At 40.3% G+C, this 23,513-nt stretch overlaps 1 protein-coding gene across 2 annotated transcripts in view; it reads right to left on the reverse strand.

The window, feature by feature from the left end:
- CNKSR3 (CNKSR family member 3) overlaps positions 1–23,513 on the reverse strand; it is a 54,796-nt gene extending 31,283 nt beyond the window's left edge. The window contains exon 1 of one of the 2 annotated variants that reach the window (XM_085297979.1): positions 23,458–23,513. Coding sequence is in view for 1 of the 2 variants with exons in the window: in XM_085297978.1 (XP_085154104.1) it covers positions 23,458–23,509 (52 nt within the window). In the remaining variant the exon portion in view is untranslated. The remainder of the gene's footprint in view (positions 1–23,457) is intronic. The other variant, XM_085297978.1, reaches the window with a different exon arrangement.

Here is a 23,513-nt window from a genome sequence, read left to right on the forward strand (position 1 = left end):
GGGGGACAACACAGACAAACAGTTTTAGTACAGACACGTTCACGTTCAGTGCAGCGGGAATGTTGTTCCACTATAACACACACCGCGGCTACCGTTCCTCTCTTGCAGTATTGCAGGCAAATGGAGCCAGGCACGACTTCAGCAAAGAAATTCAAATTACTTTAAAATGGATCAGGTAGAGACGAATCTAAAGCAGCCACTGGAAACTTAGATAAGTAATAACTTGAGTCTGGGTAAGAAACAACTTTCTAGTGCCCATATCCCTGATTACTTCTAGGTTGTTTGTTTTAGCATTTATCTTTATGCAAGTTTTCAAAATAAAACAGTCTAGCAATCAGTTGGTGTGAGCCATTTATAGGGGAGAGAGGAGAGCTCAAAGGGGTTAGTTTGTCATGAAAAAAACAAAAGCCTTCAAGAAATCTTTGAATTATTGTCTTTTGTACGAAGATAAAATCTCCTCCTCTTTCAACTTATAATCCAAATAGTTTCACAACCACTCATAGCAGAGTCAACATCTGAAGTATCAATCACACACACACACACACACACACACACACACACACACACACACAAAAAAAAAAGTAGCAGAACTGAAGAGCAGGAACAGCTCATTAGCAACATCCTGGTCTGCTGTGTAAAACAGCTTATCTATAAAATAATTTCTCCTCATATAGGCAATTCGAAGCAACTCTTCCCAATTTCTGTTTGATCATCCACATCCTAACCAAGCAGGCACGGTCTGCTGCCTCACCAGGAATTAGGTCCAGCTTTGCCGAGTACAGACACTGCCTAGAACAGCGASAAGTGGTACAAAAGCTTCTTGTCCATTCCCTCGCCTTCACGCGGAGATGGAACCAGAGGAACTGCAGGCCTCTCCCTGCCAGCACCAACGCAAAGGGCACTCTTCTCATGAAGGTCATACCAGGACAGAGGGAAAGGACGAAGCCTTCAGCCTTGATAATGAATGCCTCAGTGTCCTCTCTGTAATCCCCAATGACTGACAATTGCACAGAAAGCCTTTTGCAACACGTTCCTATTTTCAGTATTTATGACTAATGTATTTAGCCTCGTTTTACAGGCCAAATATATATGTGTTCACACTGCCCCAAAATAAATCATTTTTAAAATTTTTTTAAATGCAAAACTGAAAGCTCCGCCTTGTAACAAAAGAACTGGTGTAAATATGATGGGTAAATATGGACTGTAAACCATCGCTACCAGAATTGCTATAGAAACTGTGTTTAACCTTTAGTCCCTTTGAGAGGGGGACAATCTCAGACAGCACAGTGGCAGGCCTGACAACACTTACCTTCCAGTCCTACCTACAAAGGCAATGTTTGGGGCCATTCCAGAAACCCTGTTATCGTGCCTCTCCTACAATCCTCCTTATGCATCCATTTTGGCAAACGGGCATGGGACAGATGGCACAGGACACTAGCCTTCCACATCCACAGCACCACRCGCAGATGGATGCTTCCTCTTAAACACTGCTACCTCTTCACTACCCAAAATTAGTATCCACATTAGTGTTAACTGTAATAGTACCACAGGATYTTCCCCAAAACTCAGAAGTTGAATATGCAGTGGAGAGGGGGGAAGGAAATAATTTAAGCAGAAGATACTGGCAAAGTTTCTACACTTTGRTTTAAGAATATGAACACACAAACAYGCACACACAGCCTAATAATAGTAGGAAACAGACCATCATGAATCACACAGCTGCTCTTGTGTGTTGTAATCCATGTTACGATATTAACAGTGACTGGGAAATTACAAGAGTGGATTAATTTAGAAACTGCACCTTCAGTTGAAAATAAGTCTTCTGAATTTGCACCAGAAGTGCAAAAACACATCTGATCCAAGTGGATGGTAGTATACAATAGAATTTGAAATAAAAGCAATTCTGTAACAAATAAAAACATTAAAAACAAAAAAGACCCCACAGAGTTTACTTCCAAAGGCATCTCAGTTAAAACTCAAAGTTTATTTATCTCCCTAATGGCCCATTTGCAGGGAACTTATGAGAAGATCGGGCCAGGGCAAGKTAATTCCACTATTTTCTATAGGGGTTTCCTTGTTGTGGCATAGCTTTAAGGTTTTAAATTAAAAGGAAAATTAGAACATGAATCTACAGAAAASTAAATTGTGCTATCATGCCGTGTTTCTAAGAAAAAAGAAAAAAAAACACGGACACAGCATACTGAAATACAAGCTTAACGAGAAAAATCTCTTTATAAAACAGGTACAAATATGAAGGTATAAGCCAATCATATYATACTTTACTACACTGAAAACTAAAATCACAATGCCACAACGACAAAGATGGAAACTGAAGACTTCCCCAAGTTAGTAGAAGATTCCCTCTAGATTATGAGTAGACAGATAATAGCAAGAGAAATACCTATTGTCAYATTCCTTCCTATCTGTAGAGGGATGGGTCAGAACAAATGTATATTCATGTTTTCYATCAGCAGAGCTGAACTGGACGTCYGTATACAGCTATGGTTCTCTGTTGCACACACCAGGCTACAGCCTGACTTAGGTCAGGCTTTACTACCATTATGCTAGCTAATCTCAGTTACTTTCTAAGGTAATGCAATCAATTTTACCTCTGAATATTAGTATTACTTGGCTTCTAAGTTTGAAATTTTGACTCAACTGAGAGGAAGAGAGGAAAGGTGTGAGATCCTCTTAGTAAGCATTTACCACTCAAATCTAGGCAGCCAGACCCTTCAGTGCAACAGTGAATACTCAGCTTGAGAAAATGAGTTTGCAAGAAGGAAGAATAGGAATATCACCAATAACAGCTCACATACGCAGGCCTCAAATAGCTGGCAGCACATCTTGCTGGCAGTTTTTTTTTTCAAATCATAACTCTTCCCTAATCCCAGCTAYCACCAGAACAGGACTGATGATCAGAGAAAGCCAGATGCAGTAGGCAAAGATGAACAAAGAAAACAAAACTATGATATGCATCATTTTTTCTTGCTCATTGTGGTATATACTGTCTATCTACAAAGAGGATAAAGTTTCATGYGAGTAGAAGCTTCATGCAATATAACACTCATTCTTTATTTTCCTCTCTTCTTAAAAATCAACTACATCAGTCACTGACCAGCTACATTTGGTGAAAACAATCCTTCCAAGCTTTAACACATTTTGTTTGGCAAATTTAATAAATTAGATGAAAGCAGAGCATATCCATATGTTCTTTGCAGATAGACTTGGCACTAAATTTCAGCAAAACGTACTGTGAAAATCAACATTCAGTAAACGCATGCAAAACACATTAAAATAGAGAACACACCTGCACTGGGCCGACAAGCCCAAATAGTTTCCTGGCCAACACCACAAGATGTCTTCAGGGACACTGACAACATCCTCCCTGACTTCACAGTAAAACAAATATCCTATTTGGGGCAAGATGCAACTCTCATTCATTCCCTCGGTACACTACAGAATGAACTAGGCAACACAAGTCAAATAAAMTGGCAATATATTGCAGCTCTGCTGAGGCATTTCTAGAGCTATTTATTTTACATTTGTTGCCCTAGTAGCATCTAAGAATGGCTATAAACTCCAAATTGAAACAAAACACCCCTTTGCTGAATACACCAGTACACACAAACACACGCATGTTTTTGTCTGCTGGTTGCATTTAAAATAGCTGCAATTCAATGGGTTTAGAATGACTCTAACAGCAGTGTCAATGACAGGGAAGCACYTCCAGCCTTCCTGTTCTTCCTCCTCAAGTTTTTGTTACTACTTTATCTACCAATCAATTCCTCCCTATAGAAAAAGAATTTTAAACCCACAGAGCTTAAATCAGATGTTGCCACACACTGCAATAGACTACTGCAACTTCACACAAATTCACACTTAACAGYTACTAAAAGAGAATGCTCTTTAACTATTTTACTCAAACTCTTCTGACACCAAATCACATCCAGTGAACATACCCTACTGTTTTGACAAAACCTAATAAAATATTTTGATTGTAAAGACGTGACTGATAGCATCAGCAAATATGGTATGTTTAACACAGTAAAAAAAAAAAATAATAATCACTGAGTGTGGCATTAAGGAAAGTAAAAAAAGGCAGCTTTCTTAAGTGATGGATGCAAAAGGATTTAAAAGGTCTAAAACACTACTAAATCCTTCCTATACCATGGAAAAGTCTCTTCTACATTCTTTTTGTAGCTTGTAACTAAGGTCCGCAACTGATCTAAGAGTGTTGTTTACACAGGACACCAACAAAAGTTATTTACGCCATTATAAAATGCTTCATTAATTCCATTCAAGTAGTGCATTTATAAATGTTCTACACATCAGRATAAATGAATATCTTCTACAGGCTTATCAGTGAGGTAAAGCACAGTCTTCACATGCCGAGTCAGAGCTTCAGTAATGAATTTACAGATGTCTAAATGAGGGAACTCTGCTCCACCCTGGGCTTGACAAGCTCGCCCATCTGGAGCACACAGAAGTCGTTTCCAAATACAAATAGGCTTGAAGAATCACCAAGTCTTTCCCTAGCAGGAAACACAAGCATGAAGAAGGAACTAGATAATTGCAGCATTTTGTTTTTCCACTAAGGGCTGTTTTGGTTTGATTTTTCTTCATTGTAAGTGCACTTTTACAACACGCTGTCCAATACATTTCAAATTATACTCAGACATGAACTTGAAACTTTTGTAGTGAGGGTAGGTTTGTTGTTTTCTCTCCTCTGAAAAATTAATTGTTCATAGCCAGTTACACATTTCTCTTGAGGCAATAATTCATTCTACCGATGCAAACAGTGGTTTTGCCTAGACGCAGTAGGGTTTTGACAAGAATAAAAGCATAGTGGTATGGGGCCACTGATAGTTGCAACAGAGAAAAAAACAATCTACAGACAAGACCTCTGTTCCTCCCTCCACACAGTGCTAAGCTTCATAAAGAATCAATCCACTTCACTATGTATTCTCTCTTACAGAATATGTGGCATGATCACCTCAGAAACGAGCCACCCTTGGCTGACCATAGCATTTATCTCTTCTGCAGCTAGATGGTAACAKGAACTATGGCAAGGCACCAGCCGCCATTTCGGTTTTGGGTTGGTCCAGCACCCTTACTCACTCTCTCAGGCAACACAAGCGAAGGAAACAACCATTTCCCTGGATCCCAGGTGGTCCAACGAGTTACATAGCTGGAGGTATTGCCAATTCACATTTTATCTAAAATAGAGCTAAAAAGCTCCCCTGCTTGTCAGTCATGCTTACTCCAAAGTGGAATCCCTCTCAGCCACTCAATACTAACACCTTGACAGGAGAAGGCAATAGATCCCTCCACCTTAACTGCTGCAGTAAGATCCACATAAGCTCAACCTCATCAGCAGCTTCCGCTAATAAAATAGGCTGTACACTGGCAGAGCAGATGTATGGGGTCACATTCTGGTCCGCCCTCTTTGCTGTGAGATCACTGCAGGGGACGAGGGCAGAACGCGGTGGGGCAGATTAACAGCCGAAAGTGGCACGATCATGTCTAGCACAGCTCATCTGCCAGAGCCCCGAATTGTACCAAGGCTGCTAGTCACTGGACCCCGCTGTGGACCTCTGCACTGTTACCATTTGACAGAATACCAATAAAGTCCTTCCTACCTGATGCTGCTCTCGCCATATCCCAAGATCCAAAATATTCAAGGTACTCCAAGCCTAAGTTCAAAAACCAGACGACCAGTTTAAAATTGGCTATGCTGCGTCATGTCAGTGTCAGAAGTTGCTGGTATGACTGGTCTGTTGGGACACAGATTTAGTGTAATACTGCTTGAAGTGATGCAGTATTTTACTTCTTACCAAAGGGTATGTTCTTTGGCCGATTTCTCTCCTTCCCTCCCAATACCTCCTTGCTCCAGTTTTCCAATTAAGTAGAGATTGGAAGTTAAGCTTTACTAAGAAACAGTTCTCTATGCCACACTTTTATGGCTCATCAAAAGCTATGTGATTATTATGTTTTAATGTAAACCACTACCAAGTTTTATATATATATATATATTTATTTATATATATGTTATATCAAAACAGCACTAGGCACAGAAAAATTCCTGTACAACTGAACGACCTATTCTCATTATAAATTCATGTCACTTGAATTGTAACATTAATACAAACTCTGTGTTACTGCAGTTAATGTATCAGCACCACTAGATAAAACTCCTCATGGTATCAAAAACGCAAAGCTTCTAAGGGAGGAAACGTGTCAAATGTGTCTGCTCACACAGAAAAGTTAACTCAGTAGAAGATTAGCCACCTAGAGAGCTTTCTCCTACTCACAACTAAAGCAATGCTTCTTCAGTCATTATTTTTATGATTCTGTCTATGTGGCATCACTGATCTCACGTATTGCTAGCTTTTTCTCATGTCAAGTCGAGTTTTTCCCTTTCTCCTACACAATTACTTGTATTTTTTTTAAAAGGGAAACAATCTTACTTAAAAAGCTTCTTTTATCAAAATGCCTTTTTATGTGCCTATCAACTGTTTTAATTGTTGTTGGCTTTCATACAAAAGAAATTAACCAATAACTAATTTAAGAAAATCAATATTCCTATGCCATTTTAGTTCAACGCAAATCCAACAACTAAAAGGGTGAAAACAGTTGGAGAAAAGTATTTTGTGCAGTAACAGGCAGGTGCATCCTAAAGACTGACAAACCACCCATTGAGAAAGCATTTATTAACCCAGTGGCTGATCTGCTTTGCAAGGGTTTTATTTCTCCCTCATCCCTACTATGACTTCCAGTTTCAGTTGCATCAAACTTCACATTCCTCATATCTATAGTTACGCACTAACCAAGAGGGAGGAATCTCTAAAAGACATTTTTAAAAAAAAGCAAAGTAGTTAACATCCATGGAAGTGGTAATCAAACTAATTCTTTAACAGACCTACTTTTAGCAAGGTATGAAGTGGTCAATCTACACACAAGGCTTCGTAGAGTTCTGTATTTGCAAAACAAATGGACAAAGGGATGAAAATCCCCATAAATGGTTTGCATTCTTGAAGTCTGATGCAATTTAATCCCTGGGGAGGGCACTACTTTTTTTCTTTGTGATTGCATGGCATCTTTTTAAATGATGCTGTGATCCTGAACCTGCAATATTAAGCACCAAAAATAACTTATAGTTCTGCTGCAGTATTAAAAAGTGGTCATCAAAAGGTCACCTGTTAACTTCTGCATCACTACAGTAGTCTCATGTTTCTGCTTCACATCAAATCCAGTTGCTTTCTCATTCTTCTTGGATGGTCCTTTGAAAACAGCTACTCCTTGTATGCTTATGTTGAACATACTAAGTTTTTCAAAATATAGCCCCTGCTTTAGCTACCAAGTACTCAGTCACAAGGATATGGCTAATTAGTTGGACACTAACCATATGAGAAATCACTTAACAATAAAATTAGAGTCAAAATTTCACTATAATGTTTTTGATATTGGGACATCCAAGAGAAATGGCAAGAGCAAGGGAGTGAAAAGTGCACTTGCTCTTAACACAATAGTTAATCACAAAGAATGAACTAGACCCACAAGTCTCAAATATGTCAAATGAAAGCTAGAAACAACAAAAATACTGTCTTAAAAATGACACATGCAAATCTTATTGTCTGGTTTTTTTAATCCAATAAGCTCTCCTTCTCATTTTTTTATTTCTGAACTCACCTAGAAGTTCATTTCCTATTTTCCCCCTTTTTACTGCTCATCTATTTACCTTTTCAGTAACATTTTTATGTTTCAAACAAGTCAGCATCCTGTTGGTGCAGAGAGGTTTTATGCTCTCCACTACCAGCTATTGCATATTTAAGCGTCTTTTCAAAAATCAGCGCAGAGAGTAGAAATAACTGTAAGTAGTACATATATGGTTTCATGTGTGTGCTTATGCAGCTCCCTCACTAACACTACACTTAAAGAGAGGAATAAGGTAGAAAAAAAATCATGCTACATTTCATTATTATTTTAAATATTCAAAGCTATGTTCGAAGGAGCCTAACCACTTTATTCTAACAAAAACTTACTTCGTCTTCAAATAACTTTGCAAAATGAAGGTGAAATATTGTATGCTCTTGCTCTTTCTCATGATTTTTTGGAGTTTATAATCACTTCAGTCATAGAACGGACTTAATAGAGCCATTAATTTAAAACACGTAAAAGGTTATAAAATTCCCATACTTTATTAATAGATTTTTGTTGGTTCTTTTCCTCCCTTTCCCATCTCTACATGCTACATCTTTTTGGTAAAGGTTACATCTGCTGGGTATAAATAAAGACTGTCTAAAAGTAAAAGGCATGGAAAATTAGAGCAAGTGATTTGCCCACTAATAAAAAGATACTACATTTGATCCAAAACTATCATGAGCTTTATTCAAACATAGCCATTTATTTGTTTCTATCAACTTGAAAATGCCTAAGCAGCACCTCTCCTCAATGCATACTTTATCTCAAGTATTACCGAGCCCTCTATTTCCAAGCAACCTGAAGAGATCAAAATCCTTCTTCGAGCTAGACTTTATTCTCGCAGCCTTGAGTTCTACACATTTACCTGCCATACAGTTAGTGCTGGGTAGCGATCCCCGGCTACATCACACTCTTAAACTTCCAATTCATGAGAAAGCACTTGCCATTACCAAAAGATGCATTTGCAAATGTGAAATCAGAAGCAACTTCAGCAAGCTGCTTTATAAGGGAAGAACATACAACCAAGCAGATTTGCTTCTACTTACGAGGATATTCCTGTTCTTTATTAACTACATGGTGGTGGAGCATCTCCATTTTATTTAAGCCTGATTTATGGAAGTCTGTTTCATCACTGTTCATCCTTGTTCTTCACTTACAGGCACTACAGTGAATCTTTCTTACACCCAAGTTAATGATTAGGTCTTATGGAGGGTGGGGAACAGCAGGGGAAAGCAAGGAGGTCCCATGGCAGTGGGTAGGCAGAAGAGAAAGGAAATGAAAGGCTTTATTTTCTAAAATGAAGCCATTGTTAAAACCTTCTACCACTTGTAATAGCTATGGGAACAGCAGCAAAGAAAGCAAGCCTCACACAGGCACTCTGTCTTTATGCAAATACTCCTTTATATTCCCAAACAGAGACTGCTGTCAGGAAGATGACACCATCCTCATGTGCTCTCTACTGAAACTTCTAGAAAAGGTCACTATCTTCAGCAGTGCCTCCTACATAAGCAACAGCAACCTGTAAGCAGAAAGCTATGAAGTACCAGCTAATTTCAAAACCATCACCACAGAGGAACTTATGTCCTCTGCTTAATATTAACTAGAAAACGATGAAAGCTCCCAACCCGAGGATTACCGTAATTCCTCCAAATATTTTATACTCTTTGTCGTTTCTATAAGCATCTTCTTTACCAAGAAGTCTAGCATCTTTTGAAAAATGCTGTAAAATAGATGCAAAATAGTTAACACTGCTCCTACTTAAGGAAGAGTAACACGGCAAAATAACTGAGAAAAAACTGAGTGATAAGAGGGAAATACAGGGAATAGAATGGAAACACAGCCACAAGAGTAAAGATGACAAAGAAAGTTTGACAATAAGCATATCCACAGGGGAAGGATGAGGGTTAAGTTATGGTAAGATCCTGTTCAGATGGGAAAAAGGAGCACATAAAAATCACACAAACAGGAAAAGAGAGAAATTCACCCAGAGACCATCTAACTGGTCACTTAGGTTCAACTACCGCAAGCAGACAGTTGCTGTTCTTAGTGGTCTTTTTGAAATGACAGACGTCGCAGTATCTCAAGAGCAAGCAATCTACAGAAGAGCACGATTACACAGTACATGTACCGCGAAGTTCCACGCGGCATACTGCTGTACGGCACACAGACAGGGTAACGAGGCAGCCTCCTTATCCTCAAGTTACTCTCTTCAGAAATCCCACCCGGCTCATGCGAGCTAAGTAAGATATTTCTCTTCCCCAAACGTTCGCAATTCTAACACACACGGAACTGTCGACCTCTTGGTCTGCAGACACTACACTTCAGCTACTGTTTCTCATTCACACACACACACTAGTCCTTGGGAAAGGTGCCAGAATAAGAGAAACCAAATGCATTTATTTGCTCACACAACAAAGCTGACAGCAGCAGTGTCACCCCCTTCCTTGAAGGGCAATCAGTCAGGCCCAATCAACGCCAGGACACGAAGGACAAGCCAGTTCCTCCACCCAGTCATGACCTCTTTGCTGAAGTGACCAGGAAGGGAAGCCATCAGAGACAACTGCATAGCAAAAACCCCAAACCAGACAACAACCCAATTTAAGAAACAACCTGCTCCACTTGGAGATAAAAAAAAAAAAAAGAAAAGAAAAAGAAAAAGGTAAAAATAGTAATAAAGATATCTGTCCACTTTCTCCAGAGATAGACTGCCATCAGAGTACATCTCCTATCACAAAGTCTAAACACCAGTTTACTCTTGGTAAAAACTATTTCATAACAGAATGGACAACTACTCCTTTTAAAAGGAAAGGAAAAAAAATACAGCTATAGTATTAGTCAGACTAATTACACACTGACTAGAGACAGCACAGAAACACTGTTGTTCCCTTTGAAGCGTATTTTCTAAGGTGGTTGCCTGTATAACTTGTCGACTAGCACTTTGTTTTAAGGCCCCATCTACAGGCAATGTAGGTCACCACCTTTTCAGTAAGAGCAATTTTTACACTCCTTAGCAAGCATAAAGAAAGGCCTTTGCTGACCATAAAAATACTATACCTATATAGGTCAAGCCCAAAGTAATTTCATTTTCTAAAAGCAGCAACAGTATTCTCTGCATTAGTTGTTCATATCTCTTGCGCATGAAGCCCATGTGTCTGACAACTACATGTGGTTAATGCAGTGCAACAACCCCCTGCCCTAGGGCCTTCATCTCAAACATGCAATTAAGAGCTTGCTGTTTAAAAGTTTATAGGTTTTTGTGGTTTAAGGAGTAGTTCATTAGTCACAAGAGCTCTTTTTCTTGAACTCTAGTAATTAACACTCTGATGTCTGTTCCCACAGTGGAAACAAAAATAAATGTTACAAAACTGACTGCCTCTTGGTTCCCAAGAAGAAATGGGGTGATCCCTTTAATTTGGTTTGGCTGCTGTCTCACACCACCATGTGGAACTGTTTTGGTTGATTGCGGCAAGGTCCATTACTCACATTTGTCTCTCCTTTGTGTATGCAGCYTTGTGAACACTGTGATTACTGTTACACCCATGAGCTAGTCAAGGAGCAGTTTGTTGTAAGGCAACAGCTGATGCAGTTGACAGCTAGCCAACCTTCTAGATGACAATCTCCTACACTTACAAAACATTTATGACTAGCACCTTACAATCTCACGGTCGCCAGGGAAGCAGAACTACACACATATGAGAATCACCAGCCATCATCACCTGCTAATCACATTCATATGCCATATTAAACTGAATGGCATTAACGCAAAAATGCTGACAGCGCGTACCTCTTGATTACGGACAAATTCACAGATGTCACTACTCCGCTCAGCATACACTGATATTATGTGCATACATATCTTACTTCAGGTTAAAAATCCTCAGAGTGTTTACATCAAGAATTTTAATTTCCTGAAAGTTATCATATTACTTTCTATACCACATAGGAATCCCTATCATGAGCTAGGACTCAGAACTGAGGTGCAAAATCCCAGCCTGTATCGAAAGGAAGTTTAAAACATACAGAACACTGCTATAACGAATGATACTCCATCCAGTCGGAAAGGCAACCATTTCATCCTGTTGTGTCCACAAAGGACTGGTAAGGTTGATGCCATCACAACTGACAGCTTTGAGGACAGTTTTGCAGGCACGTAAGAAGAGCCTACGGGAAAACAGCAGAGCAAGCCTAAAAGTGTTCATTTAATGCAGCTTCTCCACAGTGTGTGATTGAACATGCACAGAGCAAGGCCAGGCTAAGGCCTGGCAGCAAAGACCTCCAAGAATGAAAGCAGCAGCATATATTCAAAGCAATAAAGGTGACAGAGTCAGAAATAGAATAGATACTAGAGAAAAGACATTGCAGCAGCAAAGCATACCCGATAACACCCTAGTGACAGAAGAGACCTGCCTCAAGGCACCCAATACAACAGGCATTTTAAAGCATATCACTGAAACATCTCATCTTCCTTTTAACATGCTGTGCCTAAAAGCAAGATTTAATCAATTGAGTGGTCAATCACCAAATCTCTTCACTTCCCCATATTTTTATAATTGCTTTAAACAGTTACAGCAATTGCTTTATRCAATTAACTGCTTGACATATTTTCATTATTCCAAGTGTTACAGTTCTGGTTAGGTGCTCAAAGATAAAGCTGCTTCCTAAAATAGCAGAGACCTCACCAGAGTTCAAGTGCAACTCCCCAGCTGTAAGCAAGACAGCTGTAACACACACTTTTAAGAAAGCCAAAGGCAACTAAGATCAACAAAGCTGACCAAGAGCTTTGTCAGCATCTCACACAAGTCCAAAATACCACCAACCCAATCCAGAGCCCTACTGCTCTCACAGGAGTAAAGGGGAGCAACAGAGGACAAGGAGAGTGTATGCATCCATCTCAGMTGCTCCATCTTTTATCTTCGCATAGCAGTCCTCATGATTATGAAGGGGCAAGAGTGAGAGCGGATACTCCACCCAATTAGCAGAGTGGTAACAAGATATTTCTGATCTTCTGCTGAAACTTCAAGCACTTCAAACAAGACTTTTGGATACTTTTAAGATACAGCAAAGCACGAAACATTTATAGCAAACTTGGTCAACTGAATTCGTAACAACTTGCTTCTTGCTCAAAATGCTTCAAAATTTTGTTGTTTTTTTTAATCTGTTATAGTCTATAGCTTTTCCAGTTATTTTTATGCATATACATACATATATTTATTTATATATATATATATATATATAAAATCTCTAATATAAGGTTTGAGTGGGGGCATGATTCCTATGAAGCAGCCTACAAAGACTGGTTGTGCTAAGTGCCAAAAACACCTGTAGGCAATACCCTCACACACGGCTAACAAAGCTACTAGAAGGATTAGGGGAATTTGTAAGCAGAACACAAATAGCTACATCTTAATAGAAAACTAGAGGTTTCAAAAGTTCATAGATTTTTGAAAAAAACAATGACAACAGGAAATATTACAGAGTAAAATACATTTTGGTAGAGTCACAAGCTGAATTTTAGCTGAATTAGCTGGATTTTCAARTATCATTTCAACATACACTTAATCCTCAGAAAATCGAGGATGATACTGGCCAATAAAGTTATGTGCATTATGCTCAGTTACTGAAGAGTTAGAAACCACACAGTCCATTGAGCATTCTGCAGCAACCAAGCTATATTAATTTGAGCAAAACCTGCAAGCACTTTAAAAAGTTCATAAAGTACTTATTTCTCAGATTATGAATGACAGCTGAACAAGTCTCTAGGCACGTCAAGCACATGACTCTTCTTCTGGAAGGTGCAATATCTCTCTAGTTAAACCACTCAAGATGCCAGTACAAATCTTACTAAGCTAAAAGCTGACTGCTAGCACTACTGTGACCAAGACAGTGCCTAAACACCAACCCACAAGAATCTTGGATGTATAAAATTGGTATCTCTTGAAATTGACAATTTGAGATGAAAGTTAGTGGTCTAAGAAGATACAATACTAAACGGCTTCCCAAAATACCCAAGTCAAACTACTTCACCAAATGTTTGGTTCCAGCAGCATCAAAGGAACCATCATTTTGCAAGTAGCATCTCATAATGGCTGACTCCATAACACAGGAAGGTTCTGCTGTAACAACAACCCAAGCCAGCCAGTGTGTGTCTCACGTTTCACCGTTAAGACCTAAAATCTATCAGCTACACTCGACTCAACTACAATTGTTAAATACTGCCTTTTTATGTAACAAGGTGCGGTGGTACTCATTACACAAGACCTTTGCCATATAGTCCACCCGCTTAAGGCATTGGACTAGACTATACAAAGCAAAAGGGCAGAAGATGTCAGTTATTATTACACATGCATCTGTTATTACTCTCAGACAGAATATATTTTAAGAAATTGGTATTAAAATGTACAAAACTAAGAAATATTGAATAACAAAATACAATTAGTTCTCTCGCATGAACCAGACAATTTTGATTCAACAACTTTTCTGTACAACAGATACCTATTAATTAGTAATATTTCAACAATCCTTAATAGTCATGTTTATTTTTCTTATGAAAGCATATACGTCATTTCTAAAGGAACATGTGCCTTCATTTTGGATGGTCCTTCCTGCATAACAGTTCCAAAGTTACCTATGGAGAAAGGAGGATTCAGTAACCACAACATCAAAATGTGGCCTGCAATGATTTCCCCTCAACCCCACTGCAAACTTCATGGGTTGGACCCAACTGGAAATTAACACGCTCAGACTCCCAGGATGGATGAGACCTCCTAAGTACTTAAGGGAGCTCAGAGCATGATTCAACTCACCTTAAGAAGGGACACAGAGCGTGAGGTCAGCTGAACCATCTTCTAGGCTCCCGTGACTAGAACAGGAGCTTAGACATTTAAATTAATCGTATCTTAATCTTGATCTGAATGCTGCCTACTGTGTGACCARAGGCAAGTCACTTACTTCCACCATACGCTCCACAATACAGTGCCCCATATGGACACCTGAAGTAGCTCAAACCAACTGCTCAGGAGTTTAGAAGCAATGTAACTATATTAGAAGATAAAAAACAGCCAAGGAGATCATGCAAACGCTGTGTCTAGTATATAGATAACCTACCTGAAATTAGTTAAACCACACTGTGTGACACAGACATACCCTGAATTCTTCACAATCTTAACTCCCTATCTATAGGATGGGAATAACAATAGCTTCCTACTGAAAGCAGTACTAGAAGAATAAAACAGAATGTGAAACAAAGATACTGCAATGATCAAATAAACATTAAGGTTAAATCAAGATAAGAACTGCCTGAGGCACACAGCCAACATGTCATCAGCCCCAGAGACTGTTTCTCACGTATCTATTCCAGTCATCTTCTCTTAACACTTTTAAAAACACCTGAATACTGCAGTACTGAATTACTGCAGGTATACTCAAGTACTGCAACCTTCCAGAATCCTACCAGCTGGCACCAGTCTGGTACACATACTATGAGAAAGTAGTAAGCAGCAGCAGATTTATGAAGCATGAAAATATCATATGAGCAACCCTAAGAATAGATGCCCCACTACTGAGAGCCCCCATGGGCAATAAGCATCTGCTATGCAAAAGCAGCATTCACATCAGTCTGTTTTCATGCCAAACTCCAACTTTGCTGTATCAACAAATCCACATCTGCCTTCTTGAATAAGCAATGAATCTTGTTTGCAGTCAAATGCCAAAATTACACGTTCCTCCAAGATTCCTGTCAAATCCTAACCGTAACTGAGGGCAAACCATGTTCTGTTCTTAACCATTCTTTATGCAATGACAACAGGTACTACTGTGAGATACAACCAAAACCAGGAAGAAATAGAAAGACCAGAGTCAGGTTTGATTTTCAAGTTTTTGGTTTGATCACACAGGTATTTATTTACCTAATATTATTGTCCAAAACAGTGGGAAGTACATATGATCAGATAAAAGATGAAGGATTATTCTTAAATAAAAGGAAGCAACTATGAAGCCTTTGTTTACTCAGATATCACATTTTGTAAGAGGCATACTGTTGCATCGTCCAGTCAGTCCAGCTTAAGTCCAAATACTACACAAAATATTACAAATTTGAGGGGGGGAAGCATGAAGACACAGAATTTATAGCGTATTTATTTTTTGTCTCCCCTTTCAACTAAAGTTTCCATTACAGCTTCCTTTAGGAATGCCAACTATTACTAAGTTTTATGTTTTGTCATAATCCTCTTAAAATTCTGCTTGGTGAAGCTAACAGAGAATGCAAACAAGAATTCTGCATCTTGTAAAGGCTGGAAAAGTGAAGCAATGGATATACATCAGCACTCAAACTATTCAGGGAGAAAATAAAATAAATAAATAACCTCACTTCAGAGTATGTATTGGTGCATTTCACTGTATTCCCATTTTTCCCTACAAAATTCACTGGGCACAGATCCATCCCCCTGCCATTGCACATGTTTTTAAGTCCACATTCTTCAGGCATGTCTAAACTTGTTCTTATAGCCATCCTTCCTCAGGGAAAGTCCTACCTAGAAAAGAGGAAAAAAAACAAAACAAAAAAATATTGTTCCCTTCCTCCTCTCTTCCCCCATAGCAAAGCACCCTCTCTTTGCAGCATTACAGTGCTAAGGTACCTGCTCAGATATTGCTACCCCACTGAAAAATAGCTGGACATTTTTCATTCTTTTATTTACAAATCCAACCGTAACCAAAGGGTTCCCTTCTGGCCATCTCAGCAAGGAGGACACAGCTTTTCCACCACACTAGTTTAAGAAGGAGAAAAYAGTATTGCCAATACCCACAGTTCAGAACAAAAGACACTTTGGAGCCGTAATCCTGGCAATAGCAGTAGTATTACAGCGGAAGGCAGAAATCCTCTTTTATTACATCAGAGTCTTTTACCAGCCACCAAGGGTAGGAAGAAGCCCATGAGAAGCCCTTAATCTGCCTCATTGGCCCACTAAACTCATAATATACCCAAAGGAGGCTATATCTTAAGCCCTGCCCTTCTGTTCTGGCTGGGAAAGCATCTATATTAGACAAGGTATGTCTTCTTTGTCATTAAATAAAAGATATTGCAGTGCTTTTCATAAAGCATTCACCCAGCAAGCTTCATCCCAGTAATACAAGACACAGTAAGAAAAGATATTATTAACAGTAAAAGGATAGCAACCCAAAGAATACTGATTTTGCACACCCAAGAAAAACATCAAGATCATATTAGCCTACAAGCATTTATCATAGAATCGGTAACGTTGGAAGGGACCTCTGGAGATCATCTAGTCCAACCCTCAGCATAGCCCATACGGGGATTGAACCCACGACCTTGGCATTAGCAGCACCACCCTCTAACCAACTGAGCTAAAYCTGCCCTCAATGTAAATCAACACTTCCTTTAGCAGAATCCTTAGCCCTTGATGAGCAGCAATTACATTTTAAATGGAGTTCTTCCCTTTGATCAAGGAGCAAGATAAGATCATATTTATGCCACAGAGCTTTGACTGCAACAGCACAGCAGTTAACCTACACCTACTAGCATAAGAAATCGCCCCAAAATATAGATTGCTATTACAGTGACAAAGAATTTTATTCCTATAAAACACTATTAGAGAAGCATTTATAAGAAATTACACAAACTCAGCACTAATGCAATATTATAACACAAGTCAGCCAGATACTAAATGCATATCTGTAGACCAAAGTTACAACAGTCAGCAGTTTAACTCTCACCAAATCAAACACAGATGCCTCACTTCATCCAGCATGTGTGACATTTGATGAGAATTAGCCACATTTCATTATATCATAAACATCTACTTTAATAGGTGATGAATGCTTAACACTAGTTAAAAAAAAAAAAAAAAAATCAGGCTGATTCCACACATCTCTTGCAGATCCTCCAAGTTGTGAAATGTTATTGCTCATACCCTGAGAAGATGGGGGAGGCACATGGAAACCTGCAGGCAACCTCCTCACGCAAAGAGAAGCACAGCCCAGGGATCTGGGCAATAAATAGCCTTGGATTCAGAAGTCATCTCACTCCAGACATGAGAGCCCAAGTGACAAGAGAAGTATCTCTAACATCACGTGGAGAACTTCAGAGGTTTCATATGAATTTCCTATCTCTCACTGCAGCCCTATGGAAAAACATACTAAAATTTGTGAAGAATCCTGTTGCCACAAGCCAGGGCCCAAAGAACTACTGTAAACACATGACAGGTTGCTACAGTGGCCTTAGTACTATTAGCTTCTATCCACCCTTCCTTTCTCCTCTCAAAGTTAGTGAGATATCTCCTCTTGCCAGGGCTTACATATTTGGGATAACCAGAGGATGGAAGGAAGAGACTCGAAACATTGCACCTCTGGGGAGGCGATGACTGTCTACATGACATTTTCAGAAACGTACAGACTAAGACCAACAACATTACAAGAATTGGGGGGAAAAAACCCACACAACAGTGATTAGTTCTTTCACTTAATTCACAGGGGCACTGCTTGGATTTATTCATTAGCATTTCTTCTGTGCGACGCTTTACTGCAAATGAAAAACCCGCTCTAAGACAATGATGGAAATGGGAAGCAGAGCGGTCTTACCATCTTCTCTACACTCCCTAACTGCTGCTAGCCATTTTGACATGCCTGCATGCAGTTTGACATGCCTGGAAGGAGCTTATGTGTTTAAGCATGACTGAAATCAGGCAATCCAGAAATTTGGATTTAAGAAATCAAAAGAAATGAACACCCAGAAAGTCTTGCATACTTTTGAGTACTTGCTGACAGGCTGCATGCACGCATCACTCATAACCGCAATTTATCCAGTAGCATCTGTTGGATAACAGCCATTTGTCAAGGTCCTTTACTTAAGAAAATAAAATATAAGACAAATTCAAACAGGCATTTTATCTAGTACCCTGTATTTTGTCTTCCATTACCTCTTGCAGTGTCCTAGACAGTGCACAGACAAAAAGAGGTATGATCCCTGGACCAAAGGATTAACATACTGAAAATAGAATTTTTTTAATATGGAGTACCAGGCAGAAATTTTTTCTCTTTCAAAAAAACCATGAGTTTTAGTGTTACGTTTTTCCAAATAACTTGAACATAATAGTGAGAGTACAAAGTACACCTGAGAGTACTTAAAGAGAAGACTAAAAAAAAATTTAGTGCTATGTGTCACTCATAGTTGTTTCTAAAATCCTACCAGGCTTTGCAACTCCCAGCACACACAATTAACACGACTGACCTTGTTGAAATCTCACTGAGCAAGCACGATAGGGCTAAAAAAAGAACACYAGTCCTCATAACCAATTGCTAACTATTAATAAATAAATACATTTCTATTCTTTCTCCAAGGCATACTTACAAATATAGCTGTCCTAAAAATTCATCAAGAATGGAAATCAGAGTACTTCATGATGTAACGGGTACAAACAAATGGCACTCGTGAACTATTAAGTAATGGAGCAACTGAACCTAGAGTGCAATAAAAAGACTGAAGTGTCAGCTTGATCCAGAGCTGGCTGAGTCTACAACTACAGTTACAAAGGCCAAATTGTAATGGAGACTCAAAACAATGGAAGCATCTAACCACAAGCACGTCAAACTGCCTTTACCGTGTAAAATTTGGCTTGGAGTCACAACTCACATAAATATGTTAGGCCTGGGGGCAGGGGGAAGAGAGACATCAGGCCACACAAAACAAAGAGGAGATACCAGCAATGTTCTCTAAGAAGACAGTGACCTTTTTCACACAGGAGAATCTCACATGCAACCTTGCCTCCTCTCATTTCTTTTCAGGAATGACTTTAGCTATGAAGCTTTCAGTAGCCAGGGGCTTCTGAGACCAAGGAAAGTTTCTCTACACAAATCGATTGCTATGTTTTGGGTCCCCCCGCCTCAAATTCTTGCTATGCCAATAAAATTATGCTACTTTTATGCCTGAGATTTCTCCACATACATAGCTCTAAATAACTAACAGGGTTCTTGCAGAGTTTGCACACAACACAGCCAAATCCAGGAAAGGTCCAAACCTGTAATCAAGTGTTTGCCAGCAGTAGTACTGCAGCTGTGGTTCCATTTCTGTGGCCATATACCCATCCTGCAATAACCTAAATAGCTCTAGGTTTCTTTCTTTAAGGGCTCTGGGGGAATTCAGCTTCATGGACACACAAAGAGTACTGCAAGGAAGAACTGAGCACTGAAAACATGCTAGCCCACACATTAGCTACAAGTCAAGCGCAACACTATCCAGAAGTTAGTTTCTATCCCAAGAGAGGATCAATTTAAAAAAACAGTAATAATGATGAAGTGTATTTCATCTCACTAGAGTCTATTTCAAGAGAACAGAGCAGCCCATACCATTAAACCAGCATCAACTCCACAACTGACTCCACAGCAAGTCAAATAACACAGAAACATCGACAAAAAGAATATACCTTTTCACTACTGAAGGTGGCCCCCAAATACTGTCAAATTTGTGTCACACTGTAAGAAAAGCTCACAACTAAACCATCACTGCTCCCGGGCAGAAACCAGGGGAATATCTACACGAAGATTAGATCATTTTCAAGCATTGATACTGCCACTAAAAACTTGTGACATCCTTGGACAAAGCTCGAGAAATGCTTCACCTGAACTCAACACTGTTAGAGAGTAAAAGCATAATGCTTCATCGGCAGTTTCAATTTAGCTATGCCCCTTTTATAGCTACAGAGTCTGCTACTGTCAATACAGAAGCCTTTGCCAGAAAAAACACTCCGGCTCACAAAAAATAGCAGCATCCTAGTCTGAATTAACAAGAGAATATAAGCCACTGCTTTTTCTATCAGCTGTTAGAGGCTGCTAACAATAAACAAAGCACTTTTATTTAAAGCTTGACTACTACAAGTTAAAAATATCCAAATTTGGCTTAAATTCTAGTTAAGTTCTGTAGTTTAAAATTAGATTCTACCTATAACAGAGCAGTTCAAAACTCTTAGAACTCTTCAGTACAGAAGTTGACCTGCTTAAAAATGTTAAATTCAAAAAGCCACTTTTTTTTCACCCCTACKGAAGCCATGTTTACCACGAGAAAGTAAGCTGACTGTCTACCAGTGGTCAGAGTGCTTAATTTCTGGCTAGACCCCTCCCCCAAATATTTCACAGAATGGGGAAGGGGGGCTCTTTATTTGGTTCGGTTTAGAAAAGCTACTTTTATTAAAAAATAAATTTAAAAACCTAATTTATATATGTTTGATTGTAAAGAGATTTGAAACAAAAAAAAAAAAAAACACTTTTTGGAGAAATAACTTTTACAGTTTTACACAAAAAAAAACAGACTGAAATCAGACCACTTCTGCTATTCTCTACATCAAGACGTTTCTATCTGTTTGATGAGTGGGCGCCATTAYCTGCAAAGCCGATCTCACCACTGACAGCTGCCATCTCCCACTATAGTTATTGATATCACTCAACCCTGAGTACATGATTATCACCAGCCAAAACACTTCTTCCCAGAGCTTGACCCAGAGCTCAATGAAAAATCATGGTATCGCCTTCCTAAACGGCACACGCAGTCAAACGAGCGGGATAAGCTCCCCTCCACACAGCCAGTCGACCAACTGTTTTACAAAGCTGACTTTGAGAACTGCAGATAATATTCATAAGGTGAAACACAGAATACAGGTCTTCAATCAAACAAAATCTAGTGTTTTCAAACTGTACAGTAGATTCCACAGAGATTAAAGTGCAATCTTGGAGGAAAGAAAGAAAGAAAGAAAGAAAGAAAGAAAGAAAGAAAGAAAAAAGACTTGTCCACATCTAATTTCTTCATTATAGACTTGTCATGCAAGGAATGATGCAACATGATGCTGGGCACCAAAGAGGTCAAATTCTTACCTAGAAATTGAAAAACAACAGCAGCAACAGAAGTCACCAGCAGTCTTTAATTTATTCCTCTGCATTTCAAAGGACACGTGTCAGCATTAGTCAGAAAATACACCTTCCAACTACAGCCAGGCCTCAAATTATTCTGCCTAATACTAATTGAGAGTCCAAGTAAAGAGTTACCTGCTCAAGGAACCTGCAAGTAAAATAAATTATACAAGAAAGCAAGCCAAGCATGCGAAGTATAATAAAGCCTTTTAAAATGATTAGCAGGTTTACTCTTTAACCTGGCAAGGTAACTAACTTTCAGTGCCCAAGAGAAAAAACACAATGAGGGAAAAGCATTGTTTAAACACTCCACATGCCAAAGTAAAAGGCTTATTTCACTCAGTCAGCCAATACGCTCCTTTTTCAACCAATACCAAACAAAAGAAAAAGGTCTTTCCCTAGAAGTTATTTATATGTTCGCGCATAAGCTCACTGCACATTTGCACGGAGTCCTCTTTCTCACAAGGGCGACTCGCAGAGCCCGTCACTGGCACCGGAGCACTCGTGCACATGTTTGCACTCAGGAGGGCTGGGAGTATCCATCTCGCGCTGTATGCAAACGCTAGCCTGCTTTCCAAATTCGCCTCAGTCTTCAACCAAACTGCTGCCAAGTGCTGACCACAGGCATGCAGCCTAATCAGCATTATGGGCCGGAGACACAGAAGTAATGGCTGCTATAAGTAAATGCTGCTTCTAATGCAGGGAAACTTTCACCTCCAAAAGCATTTGAAGTTTCACATCAGCTTCAAATGACTGAAATCTGTGAAAACACTTTATGTATCAAAAGACGATCGCACTAAAATATAGTCACTCGAAACAGAGGCAAAACAGTGGAAAAATCGTAGGTCTCTCAGTTAATTCATAGCTATTAACAGTTATTTCCCTTTTGACTGATTTACTGTATGACAGGAGCTCTGACAGCAGTAGTGGGACTGGCATTCAGAGGAGCGCTACGGGGCTCCAGCTAGATCTGACAAAATTGAAGTCCAATTTGCCTCGACCGAGGTGAGGGAAAAAAAAACCGCACCAAACTCTGTGGATTTCGTGGCTACCCCCCGCGCACGCAGCGCGAACCCGGCGCAAGGGGGGCGGCGGGGCCCGGCGCGCGCCCCGTCGCCCCCTCCCGCCCGCCCCGTCCCCCCTCTCCCGGGAACGGCTTCGCCAGCGCCCCGCAGGACTCGGCAAACGCCTCCCGCGCACGCGGCGGCCGACAGCGGGATCAGACCTCGGAACGGGGCAGGAAGCTTTGACGGACAAAAGGGCAGTGAAAGAGAGCAGCCCCCGCGCACGGCGGAGTGGGTGGGGGGGTCCTCTTTCACAGCGGGAGCCCAGGGTTTTAATCCCCTCGCGGGTAAACGGGATTAAGAGTTCTTGCTTACCRGAGCAGGTTTAAAGTTTTTGCTTAACTTAACAAAATTCAGGGTTTTTTTCGACCAATGGGTTTGGCTTGAAAAGCGAGAAGTTAGTTTACACGCATTATTTGCCTTGAAGGGGAGCAGTCAGCATTTCTGTGCAAGCAAGCCAGCACGACCACAAAATTGCCGGGGGGGGGGGGCGAGCCCTGGGGTCAGCCTTCCCTGAAAACACCCGAGCGGGCCGCCCGCCGCCGCCGAAACCAGCTCGGGACTCCCCTCCCCACTTGCAAAAAGGAAAATAAAAACAAACAAAACGAAGGTACGAGTAAGCCGACCCGAGGCGCGCACAAGTGCGCGGCCAGGTAGGGAGGGCAGCCGGGAGGCAGAGGACACCCCGCTGCGAGCTGCCCGGCCGCAGCGCAACGCGGCGCCGCCGCCGCCGCCCGCCCCGCGGAAACCGGGAGCCGCGCCGCGGGGGCGCCCCGCTCACCTTTGGTCCAGTCCACCACTTGCTTCGGGCTCCACTTGGTCACCGGCTCCATGGTG

Source organism: Rhea americana, unplaced genomic scaffold, assembly GCF_003343005.1.
Source record: "Rhea americana isolate MKP2758 unplaced genomic scaffold, rheAme1 scaffold_134, whole genome shotgun sequence".
NCBI classification, from domain to species: Eukaryota; Metazoa; Chordata; class Aves; order Rheiformes; family Rheidae; genus Rhea; species Rhea americana.